Source organism: Leiobunum rupestre, chromosome 6 (genome assembly GCF_980474605.1).
Source record: "Leiobunum rupestre chromosome 6, qqLeiRupe1.1.hap1, whole genome shotgun sequence".
Classification (NCBI taxonomy): domain Eukaryota; kingdom Metazoa; phylum Arthropoda; class Arachnida; order Opiliones; family Sclerosomatidae; genus Leiobunum; species Leiobunum rupestre.
In genome coordinates this window covers 54,841,225-54,857,782 of record NC_143389.1, presented here as the reverse complement: position 1 = coordinate 54,857,782, position 16,558 = coordinate 54,841,225, and the positions used below count along the sequence as shown (strand labels likewise).

Genomic DNA, 16,558 nt, shown 5'->3' with positions numbered 1-16,558 from the left:
CAGTTGGAAAAGCGGACTAAATGTTGCCCCACACGTCACAATCGTTAAATGAAAAAAATATAGAATATGTTCATAGAATGAAACCATTTATTAACCAAACAAAGTGTGGGAAACAGACTGCTCTGTTAGCAAAAACCAAACTTAAGTTAAAAAAGGAGAAAACCTGTTGGCCATAAACGTTCGCCATAAATTTTAATTATTATCTTCTCTCCTATAGGTGGGTGTTCTAGCTACTAGGGAGATTCTTTCATTCTTGAAACAACTGTGGAATGATTACAACGTTCTGAATAGCTGGACTGTTTCTTCCTGCCTATCAGTAAGGCACCTTTCATTTTTTCTATTATTCTATCACAGTTTTCTTAGGAAATATTATTAATTCCAATTTAATACCATACCCATAAAAGTTTTATAAAAATCAAGTATAAGTATTCATCCCTTTTGGAACATGTACCCTCTCTAGTTTGGTGGTTTTAATTTTTAAAAAACGTTTGGAAGATGTAGGGAGGGGGGGAGCAAATACCTTATTATAGTGACTTTGTAAAAATATTACATAGGGAAAATTTTGTGTATAAATCAGTTATTTTTACATCAGGTGGAGTAATAAATGCTGCCATTTTTGAGCCATGATTTGATCATTTTTTTCAAGTTTTCTGATTGAATTTGCACTTCTCAAAAAATCCGAAGGTACATGTTTCACTTCTACAGTTAAATGGATACTTTACTCAAAGAATATAGTATATACTTCTGGTAAAATCTAAAAACGCTTGAAAAAATAATGCCATAATGTGAATCAATTTAAAATTATAAATTAGTAAGTTGACACTTTTCAGGAAGACTTGATAAGTAATTAGATTTATCTATATTTTATAATAATATAATAGCTTTTAATTAGCTTAATAAAGGTATTTATATATTTTGGCCAGTTCAGGCGTGTTTTAAAATGGGTATGACTTAGTGGGAATGAGAGAGACATTGTTAGATGAATTGAATGGATGATAGAATAACATCTTCATCTATACGCATATCCACAATTCTAGAAATTGGCATTAATCTGTGTTGGAAAATTCCGTAGAACTGACCGTTGGCGACAAATTGAAAACCTTGATTGCTTATAGTAATAACCAAGTCAAAGTTGACTCCTGGCTTAAATATCATGGCTCCATATTCTTCAGGACCCCAAATATTATTGATTTTTGAATTTTTCACAACTTTACGTTGGTCAAAGCGGAAATTAATATGAAGAGCAATATCTGAATTTTCCGTTGTAAAATCAATTGAAAACCTAGCATGTCCAAAATTTATAAAATAAGTTTAGATATTTGAGTATTAGGAATGTTTTGAATATCTGGCATACCTATGCGCAGAAGGGGTGGGCCGACCACTTATGCTAACCACCAAAGGTTGTAAACCATCTTTGAATGTTTGAATAAACGGGATAGACTGTGGAATCAAAGCCTGTTTCATTTTTTGAAATCTGAAAGGTTAGGCTTAAATTAATTCAACTTACTGGATTGTAAAGGGGGGGAAATTGGGACAATCCAGGTCCAGTTTGACAGACAATTGGCATATTTTGGGGTATTGTTGATGTTGGATATCCTACTTTACCAAATTTTGGAACATTCATGGTCTAAATATTAAAAATATTTGTATTCAAATATAATAGCAATAATTAATCCATGCTGCTTACGTGATAAGATATTTTACTTATCAGAACTTCCCCCTTAATGTACAAGGATTTGACAGAATGAAAAGGAAAGCGATGTTTGTATTCAGCTACATGATGGCCATTAATAGCAATCTATCGAAGTATATGTATTATTAAGTGAGCGATAATGGTAATTTTGTTTAAGGGTAATCACTTTATAATGGGTTTCTTCGGTTAAAATTATCAACTCAAATTTTCTACCAGCTGCCACTGGGAAAATTGGTGGGTCTCTTTCCTCTTGCATCCAACTTTTATTCAAATAAGAATTGCGCACTATTCTTTTCTGATCAAATCTAACACTAACGTGCATTGCAACATCACTGTTATCATTTTGGTCTTTCTTTTCGCAACATACTAGGTCAACGTTAAAGCTTCATAAAAATTGCATTAAATTATTTAGATACTAAAACAGAAAGAAAAGTTAAATATGGACAACCAATTTTACTAACCGGTAACTGTTAGATGGTATAGAACCATCTATGATTACAGCTTTTCCTACATTTAAACCTTTTGGTATAAGGTCAAAATAAGGAATTCCCTGCAATTAGTTACAAATTGTAAATAACTAAGTGAATTTTATTTACTTTGTCATAAATGATTAACATACGGGACTTATGACACAGTCCATATTTTCCAGTAAAAGTTGTTGAAAAGTTGCCAATTAAAATTTAGAATATGATAGTCTAGAAAAAATTTGGAAAATAATTCTTAGTGGAATTTTTATATCGATTTATAACTAATATGCTTTAATTGTTAGAGTTTTGTTACCATTAGTGTTAGATGGGAGTAGATGAGAGAATGATAAGCATTGTAGGGCTGTAGGCGCAACCGGACTCTGTTTCTGCTTTATTTTCTGCTGCATTTTTCTCTGTTTTGATTGGTTTAGCTCACCAAAACATTTTGAAAGTATGGAGGGCGTAGGCCGCCGTTTCGGTTTTGCGCAACCCAGCATCATTAGCACGTTATTGCGTAATTTTGCCTAAAAATAATGCGCGCTACCCAGGAGGTACTGACTGCCAAAAGTTACACTTGTAATGATTTGTAGGTTAAATTGGTATAGTTGAATTAAAGCGCGGAAAAACAAGGTCAAGGCAAGGCAACGGGTAGGTTGTTGGATTTTGAAGATTAAAAGATTAGTGTCATAGTTGACATTTTTAATTTTAATTTTAATTGATTCACCTTTGAAACCTATATAACCTCAAATCAAATTTTGAACTTTGAAATATAAGATTCGGAGTTAACATTGATAAAAGTCTATACAGTATTTTTCTTATACCCCAGTGTCTAGCCTCATTTCCAAGAGTAACTTGAGTGATAAACTTTAAATATTAAGGCTTTTAGAAACCCAATTTCCTCGCTTCACAGCCTGTATCAATAAATAAATATAAAGTAGTTTATTATTTTTCATTAGGTTAGTTTTATAACTCTTAGGTAATTTAGTCAATATATTCATTTAGTAAATATTTACAAATTGTTGGATATTTCACTTTTTCTATAGGTTAAATAAGTAAACATGGCTGGTGTGCTTCTCCTTGTTAAACATTCGAGACATTCTGTTTTTCAAATTCCTCAACGAATAGCTTGTGGATTATATAATGGCCGCTTCCAATCCACGCAAGTGGAATATAAACCAATTAAGAAAGTACTTGTAGCCAACCGAGGTATATTTGTTCTGAAATATGTTATTCTGGTATCTTGCTACCCAATCTTTGATATTTAACCATCGACCATTATTCCAGGTGAAATTGCCATAAGAGTTTTCCGAGCATGTACGGAATTAGGCATACGATCTGTTGCCATTTACTCAGAGCAAGACAAAATGCACATGTACAGACAGAAAGCTGATGAATCTTATTTGATAGGACAGGGGCTGACACCTGTTCAAGCCTATCTCAACGTTTCAGAAATTATCAAAATTGCTCTTGTACTTTTCACCTTTATCTCATGACTTTTACCTTATAAGTCTTAAAACTTGTTAATGGCTTCTTATTTTTCTTTGCTTCTAGGAGACAAATTGCGATGCCATTCACCCTGGTTACGGGTGAGTATTATTGAAAATAAATCCAATTCAAATAGTGTGTTTTTTTTTTAAATACTATTCTTGTTTGTCAGCTTTTTGTCGGAGAGATCTGATTTTGCTCGTGCCTGTATTGAAAATGGTATTACCTTTATTGGGCCATCTCCTGAGGTCATGCAGAGAATGGGTGATAAAATTGAAGCTAGGAAGTCGGCCATTGATGCCGGTGTTACAGTTGTTCCTGGAACTGATGCCCCTGTAACTGATTCAAAATCTGCTGTCGAATTTTGTAAAAAATATGGTTTGCCAGTTATGTTGAAAGCGGCTTATGGAGGAGGTGGTCGTGGAATGAGAGTTGTCAGAGAAATGAAGGTAGAAAATTTTTACTATGTGCACCCTCTCCTAAATTAGGCTAATTAGTTTTTTTCTAGGATGTTGAAGATAGTTTTAAAAGAGCCTCCTCCGAAGCACTAGCTGCTTTTGGAAATGGTGCTATGTTTATTGAGAAGTTCATTGAAAAGCCGAGGCACATTGAAGTTCAAATATTGGGTGACAGAGCTGGAAATATAGTTCATCTCTTCGAAAGAGATTGCTCTGTACAGCGCCGACATCAGAAAGTTGTTGAGATTGCTCCCGCTGTTAATTTAAATGATAAAGTTCGCAATCAAATGACGAGTGATGCTGTCAAGTTGGCTAAATTTGTCGGCTATGAAAATGCCGGCACTGTGGAATTCTTGTTAGACGAGTCTGGTCAGTATTATTTCATCGAAGTGAATGCGAGACTTCAAGTTGAACATACGGTAACTGAAGAAGTTACTGGGTAAGGAAACAATTTCTTTCAAAATGGGCAATTCAAATCCTTAATGATTATTTTTGATGTATTCAGAATTGATTTGGTCCAGTCTCAGTTAAAAGTTGCCGAAGGCTTTACTCTCCCTGAACTCAATATGAATCAAAATGATATAAAGGTTCAGGGTTGCGCTATTCAGTGCCGCATTACAACCGAAGATCCTGCGAAACAGTTCCAACCCGATACTGGTAGAATTGAAGTAAATCGTTTTGCACAACATAATTTTAATATTTTGAGTGGTATTGATTTTTTTTATTTAATGTTATTGTAGGTTTTTAGAAGCGGAGAAGGCTTTGGAATTCGGTTAGATGGTGCTGCAGCTTTTGCTGGGGCTATTATTTCTCCATACTACGATTCTTTACTTGTGAAAGTCATTGCTCATGCCAGTGACATGAAAGCTGCAGCTGCCAAAATGAACAGAGCTCTCAGGGAATTCAGAGTCAGAGGAGTTAAAGTAAGATATAGTAATTAATTATGAAAGTACTAGTTAATATTCAGACTGAGTTGCGTAATTATTTTCAGACAAACATTCCATTTTTATTAAATGTTCTTGAAAACCAAAAGTTCCTAAACGCTACAATAGACACTAATTTCATTGATGAAAATCCTCAACTTTTTCACTTTTTGCCCAGTCAAAACAGAGCCCAAAAACTACTCTACTACTTAGCCAACGTAATGGTTAATGGCCCAATGACCCCTCTGGCTACTGGATTAAGTCCAGCAGAAATCCACCCTGTGGTACCTGAAATCATCCCTGGTAAACTATATTTAAAGGAAAGGGTCAGGCTGAGAAAAAAATTTCAAAATGCAAATCTTTTGCTTAGCTTGAGATTTTTCCTTTATAAAGACGTTTTTATCAAGAAATGGCTTAAACTGGTTTTTACTCTTAAAAGGATCCAAACCCCCTCCTGGCTGGAGAGATATCCTAGTCAATGATGGTCCCGAAGCTTTCGCTATGGCGATTCGTCAACACAAAGGCCTTCTTTTAATGGATACGACTTACAGAGACGCTCATCAATCCCTGTTAGCCACGAGGGTGCGAACTCTCGATCTCTTGAACATATCACCTTTCACGGCCAATAAATTGAGTGGCTTATTTGCGTTAGAAAATTGGGGAGGAGCCACCTTTGATGTTGCCATGAGATTCCTCCATGAGTGCCCCTGGGAAAGACTGGAGAAAATGAGACAAATTATTCCAAATATTCCTTTCCAAATGTTGTTGCGAGGTGCTAATGCTGTGGGATACACTTCGTATCCTGATAACGTGGTCTTCAAGTAACTGAAATTAATACTGTTTCAGGGAATTATTCTTTATCCGTTTTATTTTTAGATTTTGCGAGTTAGCCAAACAGTGTGGAATGGACATTTTTAGGGTTTTTGACTCCCTAAATTACCTCCCAAACTTAATACTTGGTATGGAAGCTGCTGGAAAAGCTGGCGGAGTTGTTGAAGCCGCTATAAGTTACACAGGAGATGGTAAGGGCAAGAAAAGATGATTTAACTTTGAAAAATTGGCTTCAAAACAACTATTCAAATTTTATAGTATCTGATCCAGCCCGCATGAAATATGACTTGAACTATTACGTAAAGCTAGCTGATGAGTTGATAAAAGCTGGAACGCACATTCTTTGTATTAAAGTCAGTCAAATCTAATTGTATAATCTATTAAAGTATTGAAATAATTCAATTTGTTATTTGTAGGACATGGCTGGTCTTTTGAAGCCATCTGCAGCCAAATTACTAATAACTGCCATAAGAGATAGACACCCTTCAATTCCAATTCATATCCATAGTCACGACACAGCTGGTGCTGGTGTTGCTTCCATGCTGGCCTGTGCCGAAGCCTCGGCTGACATTGTTGACGTCGCTGTAGACTCAATGTCCGGTATTACTTCTCAACCTAGTATGGGTGCTATTATTGCTTGTCTTCAAAGAACTCCGCTTGATACTGGTAAATTGATTCTTCAATTACATCGGATATCCAATTCATTTTAATTTTTTTTAAAACTAATAGGGATTGATATGAAAACTGTTAGTGAATATTCTGCTTATTGGGAACAGACTCGTAGCCTTTATGCACCGTTTGAATGTGTAGTTGCCATGAAAACAGGAAATGCCGATGTCTATGAAAATGAAATTCCTGGTGGCCAATATACAAATTTACAATTCCAAGCTTTCAGTTTAGGTCTCGGAGCCAAATTTGAGAAAGTCAAAAAAGCCTACATTGAAGCTAATAAACTTCTAGGAGATGTTATTAAAGTAACCACTAACCAGTTATATAATTAGATTTTTCATTATTTAAAATTGACCAATTGCTTTTTAGGTTACCCCGTCTTCTAAAGTGGTGGGAGATTTAGCCCAATTTATGGTACAAAATGGACTCTCGGCCCAAGAAGTAGAAGATAAAGCTGAAGATTTAAGTTTTCCAAGCTCGGTCATTGAATTTATGCAAGGATACATGGGAATGCCTCATGGTGGGTTCCCTGAACCCCTACGATCTAGAGTAAAACTACCAAAAATGAACTTATTAATTATGTATATAATATTGGTTGCATGGCTTGTTTCAGATCTTAAAAGGATTAACTAAAATTGAAGGAAGACCAGGAGAAACGTTAGCACCTCTTGATTTTACTAAATTATCTAATCAATTGAAGGAAAAACACGGACCGGTGATCAAAGAAACTGACGTTATGAGCTCGGCTCTTTATCCAAAAGTGTGTGATGATTTCCTGACGTTTAAGAAACGTTACGGGCCTGTGGATCTTCTTGATACTAGGATTTTTTTGGTTGGACCTAAAGTTGCGGAAGAATTTGAGGTTACAAAACAAAATAATTTTTGTATCTTCATTTGCTTATATTGCCTTATTTGTAGGTTACTATCGAGCAAGGTAAAACCTTAGCTGTAAAAACATTGGCAGTAGCTGAGGATGCAACCAAAACTGGGGATAGAGAAGTATTCTTTGAGCTTAATGGACAACTTCGATCTGTTTTTGTCAAAGACAATTCTATCGCTGAAGTAATTTTTTGCCCCCAAAATTTTTGATTTTTCAAAAGATTAATGTAAAATTTTCCATTCCAGGAAGTTCACCTTCACCCTAAAGCCGATAAGTCCATTAAAGGATCAGTAGGGGCACCCATGCCAGGAACAGTCATTGATGTGTTGGTTAAAGAAGGACAAAAAGTCAACAAGGGAGAGCCTTTAGTGGTCTTGAGCGCCATGAAAATGGAAATGGTTGTTCAAGCTCCACTCTCTGGAGTTGTCAAATCTGTATCCATTCAGAAAGATATGAAGCTTAATGGGGATGATCTTCTGATGTTTATAGAAGAGTGAAACGAATTGTAATCAAACTTTAATCCAAACTGAAATGGTACTCATTTTTTTTGACAATATCTAAGCATAATTTTATGGGGAATATGTAGAACCGAAAGCAAAATGCACAGGTTTGTAAGATACTGATTGTAGGGGCATATAGCTTACCATGATTTTAGGTTTTAAATTAAGTGGATTATATAAAAAATATCTGTCCATTCTATATATTTGAGCAGGTAATTTTCTTGCTCATTTGGGAAGTATCTTAAATGAATTTGTCTAGTTGTTTTTTTTTCTACAAAGGTTTATCAATTAGCATTGTTATTGTACATAGAACTTATGGAAACCAAATGATGTTTAGACAATGTTAAATTTATATATATATATACTATAGAGTTTTGTTTATAAATTTTTTGCGTAATGAAATATTCTGCGAGTTATTTACATATCTTCATACTTAAGGAAAATTTATTTTTACATCACAGTCACATTATCTCCTGTTAAGATTTTTAAATTAATTATCGTGCTGCTTCCTCTTGCGCTTAAGATAACATATGTATATGAAGCTTGAGATCATAAGTAGAATAGGGATACCAGAACCGAAGGCAACTGTCATAATGACCATGATTGAAAAGGTTTCATTTGTTGGAACACCTACTCCATAGACAAATGACCTAATTGAAAAATAAATTATATATAATTATATAGTTATTATAGACTGGTTTCACTCTTGATCTTATACCATGAAAGGTGCTTATATTTAGTGTAAAATCCGTCTTTTGTGGTGCCAAATGTAACGTTGAATTTCTGAACTTTTTTATTGGTAAAATAGCTATCAGCAGTACTGTTTATAGTATCCATAGGTTGGTTTTCTTGCAATTTATTTAAGTTAACGTTGGTTGAATCAGTCACTGTTAATTCATTACTTGTGTACGCAACAGGCTTCCAGGTTAAATAGGTTCCAAAACCAAGTTGGCTTTCTATGGAGCTAATTTGTACAGCCTGTTTGTTGATTAAAATGATTAATCATAGGCTGTAAAATGTTTAAAATATTCAGACTCAATTACTTTAAATACTCCTGGTGTGTATTCATCATTGAGAGTATCTTGTTCATTAATTTTCCATTTTCCAATTGTTTTTGGATTTTCAGAAGTAATTAATATAGTTTCTAGGCCATATCTAGAATTGTTCAAGTTGGTGGGAAGGTTTATCAGTTTAATGGTTATTTGGGAGCTATTTGAATTTCGAAGCAATTTTGGAATTAATGAATCGTGTTCTTCTTCAAGTCCTGTTACATCAAACTAGGGGATAATTTTTTTTATTTGTATCCATCTTTCAAAATTAGTTATAATATATATATATTACTTGTAAACTAATAAGTCCATTCTCTATTAGTTCATTATTGTAGCTTAAAGTATTGATAACACTTTGAGCATGACTTGTTGAGGAAACTAGAGTATAATTCGCTGTGTCCCAATTTAAACCATCTAATTCGCTATAAATTGTTTCGTTAGAGTTCCAATCCGCAATTCCAATATCGCTTTCATCATTAAATTCTATAAGCTGTAAAATGTGATAAATGAAATTTGATCGTGAAATGAGAAACCATCTGAAGTAAATACTAGAGAAGTAACAGCTGTAAGATTTTAAATAATTTACATCATTATAACAATTAAATGGCCTATCTGAAATTGCACGTTTTCCTAGACCTGCTTTGAAGGGAGTAGAACCTTAGCAGGAAGGTCTAGCTTTTGCCATACAAACTTGCACAAGTTGGTATTGGTTAAACATCAAGTTTTTGCACGACTTTTTAGACTTGACTTCATAGATCATAGTAGTGCCCCTTATTAATGAATTTGAGGTGTGTGCAATTTTTAGTTTTAATACTTGATAGTGATAGACAACGTGGTCAATACGGTTTTAAATTTCCTAGCATTTAATGAATATAAATTTTCTCTAATATTAACTTTGGTTGTTTCTCTACAAAATCTGACAGTAGTGCCTTAGAAATAATGAGGGCTGATGCATAAAAGGGAGGTTCTGTAAAGACAAAAGCCCCAGTTGATGAGTTGAGCAGGTGTTCCCAGTTAATGGTTAATTTAGATGAAATTGTAGTAAGGAAAACTAGAGATGTGGGTGCTCCAATTGTACTCCAAATATAATGAATGCTGTCTTTAGGTCCATCAGCTCTAGTATAAACTAAGTTATGAGATGAAGTATTTTTCGTTTGGTTCCAACATTCATCTCGATCACAGTCAGGGTTGAGTATGGTTGTAAGCTGTAATCAATCTAAGATTTAACCTCTATTAAAGTGTAGTATCATAGGGTAAATAAACTAAATACCTGTCTGGGTGCTGTTCCATGTGTGACAGAAGCGAATGAGACAAATATTGAAATGACCAGTATTACTGAAGTTGCCATTTTTTAAACCTGTTTAAATATTGTTTAATTTAAATTTAAAATGTATAAAAATTGGCTTAAATCTAATGAATGACACGATTCACGAGTAGGAATTTTATTTTGAACACTATTTCCAAAAACACTTTCTACCCAGTGGTATATTATTACGATTCTACATTCAATTAAAAGAAAAAGTATCAAATAGTCCATTTAAAAAATAACATTAAGCCAACAATGTGAAATGCTGTAAATTCTAAAAGTATCACTGATCAGGTGTAGAATTTGGTTCATTTGCTGATCCAGAGTTGTCAACGGGTGCTTGGCTTCCTGGAGTGCAAGGGTTTTCTACTGGGGGTGTTTCACTTCCCATATTTTGTTGAGGGGGCATTGGCGGGGCTACACCACTAGGAGGCATAGGGTGAGGGGACATTCCACCCATTCCAGGTCCAGGTTGCATTGTACCCATGGGTGTTGGTGGTCTAAAGTTACCATGCAAATGCTGACTACTGTCTGGAGTTGGATATTGATGAGATCCTGGACCCTGAGGCTGCGGTCCAGGCATAGCTGAATAAGGGCCTGCCATTGGCATGTTAGGTCTAGGAGGGCCTTGTCCCATAGGATGTGGGGGTCCTGGAGGGATATTCCCCACACCACCAACTGGAGGTGGTAACATTGACTGGTCAGGTGGACCGTGACTCATAGGTGACATATGAGGACCTCCCGGTGGTTGTTGCATCATGGGATTCATATTTGGTTGGTTCATGTGCGGTCCATGCATAGGAGGAGTGGGCATTGCCTGAGACATTGGCATATGAGGAGGCATCATAGCTCCAGTTGGATAATGAGTTGGTGCTTGTGGAGGAGGTTGATGGTGATTTGTTGGCATGGGAGGAAGGGTTGGCCCAGCTGACGGATATGATCCAGGTACCGTCTGACTCGTAAGTGGCATCCTTGTTGATGGAAAAGGTCTAATTTGCTGTTGAACAGGAGCAGTTGGTGGTGCGGGTGGTGGTAAATTTGCCGGTTGCGCTTGAGGAGCTGTAGGCTGATTTGTTGTGTTTGGTGGTTGTGTGGAATGTGGAGGGAATGAGTTAGCCGCTGGAGTTGGATCAGAAGGTGCTACAGTTGATGGTGGCGGATCGGCGGTTGAACCAGTAGTCGCAATAGAGGGCGTTGAGGTTGCAGTGGTGGAAGCTGCATTTTGTTGAGCAATCATGGCAGCATGTGCCTGTTGCCTGGCTCTGAATTCAGCCGCCCTCAATTGCTCCATGTGAAATTGTTGCCTCTCTTGAATTAATTGTTGACGTTGATATTCCAAAGTCTCTCTTTCCCTATCCATAATAACCTCCAACTCTTCAAAATGTCTCAACTTTATTTCAAGTTTTTTCATTTGAGTCTCTACAAGCAAAGCTACTAAAGATTTGATTTTACGTTCCTCAACTGCGGCAAGGTGTTTTGCTTTCACAGCCGCTGCCCCTAAGGCAGCAGCGGCAGCAGTGGATAACTGAGCATCTTTGATTAATCTGTCTTGGTCAGTTTCTGGTATTTTTGATGCAAATTCACTATCTTCTTCATCATCCTTTTTATTCGTACCATCTATGGTGGAGGATTCTGATTTCTCTGGTTTTTCCTGTTGAGCACTCTCATCCATAGCTTCCACATTCTTCTCTGTTGGGGGCCCACTTTTTTCTTCTTTTACAGTGTCAGTATCCATTTGCTCTATTTTATCTGGAGATTTTTCCGCTTTCAACTCCATGCTTTCTTGAGACTCCGAGGTCTCTTTCTCAGACTTCTCTGTGTCATCTTCAGTTTTATTCTCAACAGTACCCGCAATTCCAGTCATATTCAAACCTGCTTTTGGATCAGCATTGCCATCAACGGCTGCCGCTTCTACATTCTTGAGATGAGCATCCAACAGCGCCGACGGTACTTCATCTTTTATCTTGGCAAACTCTTCAATGGCTGCTTTGGCAGCTGCTGAAGCTACTCTTGGGTCAACTACAGATGCCAAGAAAGCAACAGTTGACATTATTGGATTGCCTGATTTTGAAAATGGAATTGGTTGATAAGCCAATGGACCAAGAGCTCCTCCTCCCAAATTAGGGTCATCGAGATAAGGGTCTTCAATTGGAAGTCTCAGAAAGTGAAGAATACATTCATCTTGCGTCCTACTGCCAACGTGTTCACAAACTTTATTCCAATCATCTTTATGCATCTCTAAAGCTTCTAAAAGTAGCAGGGTCTCTTGTTCATTCCATTCCCGACTGACAGTAGCAGCAGCTTTATTCTTCATATAAGCATTTTTCTTCGCATACTGGTCCATTCTCAAGCCGAAGTTGTCACTAACAGATGATTTTGAGGCTGTGGAGTCTTCTTTAGTCTCGGAATCTTTGTTTTTATCAAGATTAAGAAGCTGTTGGGTAGCGGACGTCTGTTGACTTCTAGGCGGGTTCATAGCCTGAAGACCTGAAGGAGTGTCTATAAGAACATGAAAATGGGAGGTCGACGGTGGTCCCATAGGTGTGGGCCTACTGTCAGCATCTACTTGGTAATTTATGAGCCCCCATTGCTCCAAAAAGGCGTGTACTCTCATGATAGCGCAAACGTCTCCAGCTAAATTTCTTCTACAGGCTGTAACGGTGAGATATTCTGTTGGATTGAGCCTGTATGTGTCAACCATAAAATTTCTGTAGGCAATGTAAACTTCGGGTGTTTTTGATTTGTTTTTAGCATTGAAAAATTCCGGCATAGCTCTTCTTTCAATAGCATGTACACTGTTGTAATCGTACCAAGCCGAGTAACTGGGAATTATGATGTGATTAGCTTGTTCCATCACATTGTCATCCTGCGCATCATCTTTATCTTTGTCAACTCTCGCCTGAGAAGGTGAACCAGGTCGTGAGGTTTTAATTTTTTCTTCTTTTTCTGATTTGTCATCTCCTTCCCCGCCATCTAGATCAGTGACTGTACCACCTTTTAAAGGCTGAAGCTCATTATCTTTTGTACTTCTTGGTATGTTTATAGCCTTTGGAAGACTAACTTCTTGAAGACTTGGTTCCGGAGATGGATCTTCCATATCTTTTGTTAAATCATCAGATTCATCATCTCCTCTCAAATACTTTTTCTTTCCACCAACAGCTGGACTTCGACCGCCTTTTCTCTTGCGTTTATCAAGGGGAGGCGAAGGGGAACGCCTCCTCTTTTTCCCTTTCTTATCTCTGCGATCTCCTTCAGAATTTAGCAGCTCTTCCAAAGTGAATTTTCCCCTGGGCGACCTTCTTTTTCCAGAAGGGTCAGTCTCAATTTCGTAATCATCTTCATTCATCCACTCATTATACTCATCCAAATCAAGCAGCCATCGTGCGTTCACTTCATAAGGTCCAGAATGGGGTCTGGGAGATTCTGGTTCTTGATCAATATCCAAATTGGTCACCCAAGTATCGTAACTGTCAGGGTAATAAAGCCAATGAAGCATGATATTTTTGTCCCTTTTCATGACTACTCTAACATATTCCTCAGAGCTATCTGTGCTGGGGATGGTAGCGTAAACTAGATGACTAGCTTCATCCAATGACTCGGCAATGGTTCCTTGATGTCGTTTTACAACATCTTTCAGTCTCATCGCTAATTGCTTCTCTACTTCGGGCATGACATAAATATGGGGAAGAGAAAGACACTTGTTTTGAACCAACGTTTTCTCTATGGTCATAAACATCTCTACATTTCTATCCATTCTAGATGGAGACTGAAAATCAAATCTTCTCCATCCCTGTTCACTTTTGAACTTGTAAACTGAGGCTAGAATGTGACAAAGAGATCCCCCTGGTCTAAATTCCAGAAAGCATTTCATAGGGAGCCTTGTCAAAGGTGGTTTGCTGACTGTGCGACCAAAGGCATCTTCTTGAAACTGAATCAGTTGCACAACCAAACTAGCCAATCCTTTATTGGTGGGTGGTTCGGCTTGGGTGTATTTCTTACAGTTCTTTTGAAGCCATAGCCTCACGGTGTCGAATTGGGCGACAGTTTCGTTAGAATCGAAGAACTTAACGTTGGGCCCGCCGTCCTTTTTGCGCGCTGCCGCCATTTCTGCAATTATTATTAACGGCAAAGGCTTAGATTCATTTCAATATTTTTATCGAAGAAATGCTTTATTTTTTACGAAGGTTCTTATATTTACCTTCATCGGACATTCCAAAGTATCTTCTTTCGTAATTATAAATGTTTTTTTAGATTTTACCAGGAAAACACGCAGTTTTTTTTATTACGATAGCGCTTAACGAAAACGCCTACTTGGCCAAGTTGGCTACACTAAAGTATAATGGCGCCGAGAAATTTTTAACAAAAACCTATAAACTTGAGAAAAAATACAACTGAAATGATTACATTTCAATTAGGTAACCAAAGATCAGGTAAACCACTGATTTGACGTTTGAAAAGACGCCGACAAAAAGCTCTTATAACCCTTTCTCTTCAGTCTTTGTTTAAAAAAAAACCTTTAGGGGGAGGTCCGAAGCAGTCGATCGCGAGGGGCGGATCAAATGAAAAATACGCTTACCGTAGTTCCAACGAGAGATTCGACAGACGCACTGGCCGAGAACGCGGGTTTTTCAATAGGGAGTTAACAGTCTTTAAGCATAATTTTGGTCTAAGAGGAGAGAAAAATTCTATGACGTAAAATATTTATTTTAGGTTAACACTAACGCCATCTACTCAATGTTTTGATTTTGTAAATATTTGATATCCTAAGATCTCACACCTACTGAGTAGGGTAACGTGACGTCCTATCTTATCTTAGAGGAATAATAGATGAAAGTCTCCCTTGGAGACACAAGTCATTGACTAGCGTTGTGAAACTTGGCTATTTTTTATGAGGTAGGAGCTTACTCTTCGAGCATGAGGCTGATTGGGAACAACACTAACAATCGTCTCAACATAGTCGTTATCCCTAAGTATAAATAAATAAATTTTTACTTTAGGTTAATTTTAAAAAAATAACAATTTTTTATGATAGAAGATGTTGACGTCCAGATATTTTTATAAATCGAATAGAAAATATGGTCAGGCTATCAAAACTAGTGGCAAACACGGCATTAAAAGGCAAAAACCTAGTAAACGCCAATTTTTAAAATTTCGAGTTAAAAGTAAATTCAAGCAAGATTATTATCCTTGATTTAAGTAAAATTTACACCTAATTAGCGACTGAAACGAGTTTAGGTGGCGTAAGGGTGCTTATAGCTTCTCCAAGGTAGTGCCTATGTTATAGCGTCTGCTACAGTCAAAAGAAGTCCCAAATAAACTTATCAAAATATAAGCAAACGATGTAAAAATTATTTTAAAATGCAAGTATCATTATTTATAAAGTCAAATCTACCAATAACGATGAGAAAAAACCTCGGAAAACACTATAAATAGCGTCTTCTTTAGCCGCTACCTATCTAGGTTTCAATGGTGAACCAAAGGGGGAGTAGCGATAGTTTTCGGTCGCAAATAGAAAGATTTCAGTCGTCCAAATAGACCCGTAAATACCATTACATTATCATAAAAAAAATAATGTTAATCGAAGTAAAGAAACTTTTCATGTTTTTAAAAATGGCATTTACTAGATTTTGCCGTGGAACAGCCGAACAGTGCTAGTGATTCTAACCAATACAGTATCCTTGTTCTAACTATCTCAAGTTGATGGCGCTAGTATCAACCGGAAAAATATTTACGTAATAGCAATTTATTATCCTGAACACTTTACAGCTTTTGTTGATCAACTTGTCTTCCAAATGTGTCTACGAAATAGGTAGAGACCAGCGTGCGCTATATATTAATAGAGGTAGACCGAAGCCACCCCGTAGCAGTTTGCCTCCCTTTTGCGGTTTTTTAAACTTGAAAATAAACTAATATCTCTATTTCTATAAAAATTTATTTGAAGTGAGAAAACTTGAAGAAAGGCTTTTTTATCTAGTTATAATTTATTAACGTAGTTTTTGTAAAAATTTACTATCAGAATTAGAATCTATATTATAATTAATGCTATAATAACAATGTTTATTACAGGAAAAACAAAGTAATTTAAATTTTGAGAGAATTTGTTTTTCTAAATATTATTTATCAATTAGGATTTATATATTTCTAAGATAAAAATGGGAACATTTAGTTTTCTGTTAATGAATCAATAGCTTTTTAAGTACTCGATATAGTTTATTTATTTTTCTTATCCACCACAACATTCGAAATTAAAAATTTTTAATCACACTCCAGAGTTAGTGATCGGACTCCACTTAAGTG

At 36.4% G+C, this 16,558-nt stretch overlaps 4 protein-coding genes across 9 annotated transcripts; 1 reads left to right on the top strand and 3 right to left on the bottom strand.

The window, feature by feature from the left end:
- Positions 1-17: 17 nt before the first annotated feature.
- Positions 18-8,315, top strand: PCB (Pyruvate carboxylase). Of its 3 annotated transcripts, none has more exons than XM_090180049.1 (19): positions 18-146; positions 218-316; positions 3,204-3,366; positions 3,445-3,629; positions 3,712-3,746; positions 3,818-4,094; positions 4,154-4,542; positions 4,609-4,771; positions 4,844-5,026; positions 5,095-5,329; positions 5,466-5,847; positions 5,903-6,048; positions 6,116-6,210; positions 6,274-6,523; positions 6,587-6,831; positions 6,896-7,075; positions 7,140-7,388; positions 7,445-7,588; positions 7,652-8,315. In XM_090180049.1, exons 3-19 carry the CDS (start codon positions 3,219-3,221, stop codon positions 7,901-7,903), a joined length of 3,558 nt encoding a protein of 1,185 aa, XP_090036175.1. In that variant the 5' UTR covers positions 18-146; positions 218-316; positions 3,204-3,218; the 3' UTR covers positions 7,904-8,315. The 3 variants fall into 3 exon arrangements, with proteins under 3 accessions (XP_090036175.1, XP_090036176.1, XP_090036177.1); XM_090180050.1 differs by having other exon boundaries at positions 34-124; XM_090180051.1 differs by lacking the exons at positions 18-146; positions 218-316 and adding an exon at positions 2,703-2,808.
- Positions 70-2,564, bottom strand: LOC149942635 (galectin-5-like). Of its 2 annotated transcripts, XM_090180055.1 has the most exons (8): positions 2,474-2,564; positions 2,313-2,388; positions 2,155-2,243; positions 1,860-2,076; positions 1,688-1,798; positions 1,508-1,627; positions 1,355-1,440; positions 70-1,282 (listed from the first exon to the last, which is right to left on the bottom strand). In XM_090180055.1, the coding sequence occupies exons 2-8, from the start codon at positions 2,331-2,333 to the stop codon at positions 976-978; spliced, it is 951 nt and encodes a 316-aa protein (XP_090036181.1). In that variant the 5' UTR covers positions 2,334-2,388; positions 2,474-2,564; the 3' UTR covers positions 70-975. The 2 variants fall into 2 exon arrangements, with proteins under 2 accessions (XP_090036181.1, XP_090036182.1); XM_090180056.1 differs by lacking the exon at positions 2,474-2,564 and having other exon boundaries at positions 2,155-2,212; positions 2,290-2,331.
- A 13-nt stretch (positions 8,316-8,328) lies between the features above and the next one.
- Positions 8,329-14,998, bottom strand: LOC149942632 (glycosylated lysosomal membrane protein A-like). Of its 2 annotated transcripts, none has more exons than XM_090180052.1 (7): positions 14,838-14,998; positions 10,226-10,312; positions 9,885-10,160; positions 9,248-9,445; positions 8,950-9,183; positions 8,625-8,884; positions 8,329-8,556 (listed from the first exon to the last, which is right to left on the bottom strand). In XM_090180052.1, the coding sequence occupies exons 2-7, from the start codon at positions 10,301-10,303 to the stop codon at positions 8,397-8,399; spliced, it is 1,206 nt and encodes a 401-aa protein (XP_090036178.1). In that variant the 5' UTR covers positions 10,304-10,312; positions 14,838-14,998; the 3' UTR covers positions 8,329-8,396. The 2 variants fall into 2 exon arrangements, with proteins under 2 accessions (XP_090036178.1, XP_090036179.1); XM_090180053.1 differs by lacking the exon at positions 14,838-14,998 and adding an exon at positions 14,666-14,794.
- On the bottom strand, positions 10,382-14,794 carry mor (SWI/SNF- related protein mor). 2 transcript variants are annotated; one of them, XM_090180048.1, is made up of 3 exons: positions 14,701-14,794; positions 14,460-14,628; positions 10,382-14,368 (listed from the first exon to the last, which is right to left on the bottom strand). In XM_090180048.1, exons 2-3 carry the CDS (start codon positions 14,470-14,472, stop codon positions 10,545-10,547), a joined length of 3,837 nt encoding a protein of 1,278 aa, XP_090036174.1. In that variant the 5' UTR covers positions 14,473-14,628; positions 14,701-14,794; the 3' UTR covers positions 10,382-10,544. The 2 variants fall into 2 exon arrangements, with proteins under 2 accessions (XP_090036174.1, XP_090036173.1); XM_090180047.1 differs by lacking the exon at positions 14,701-14,794 and having other exon boundaries at positions 14,460-14,685.
- Positions 14,999-16,558: the final 1,560 nt, after the last annotated feature.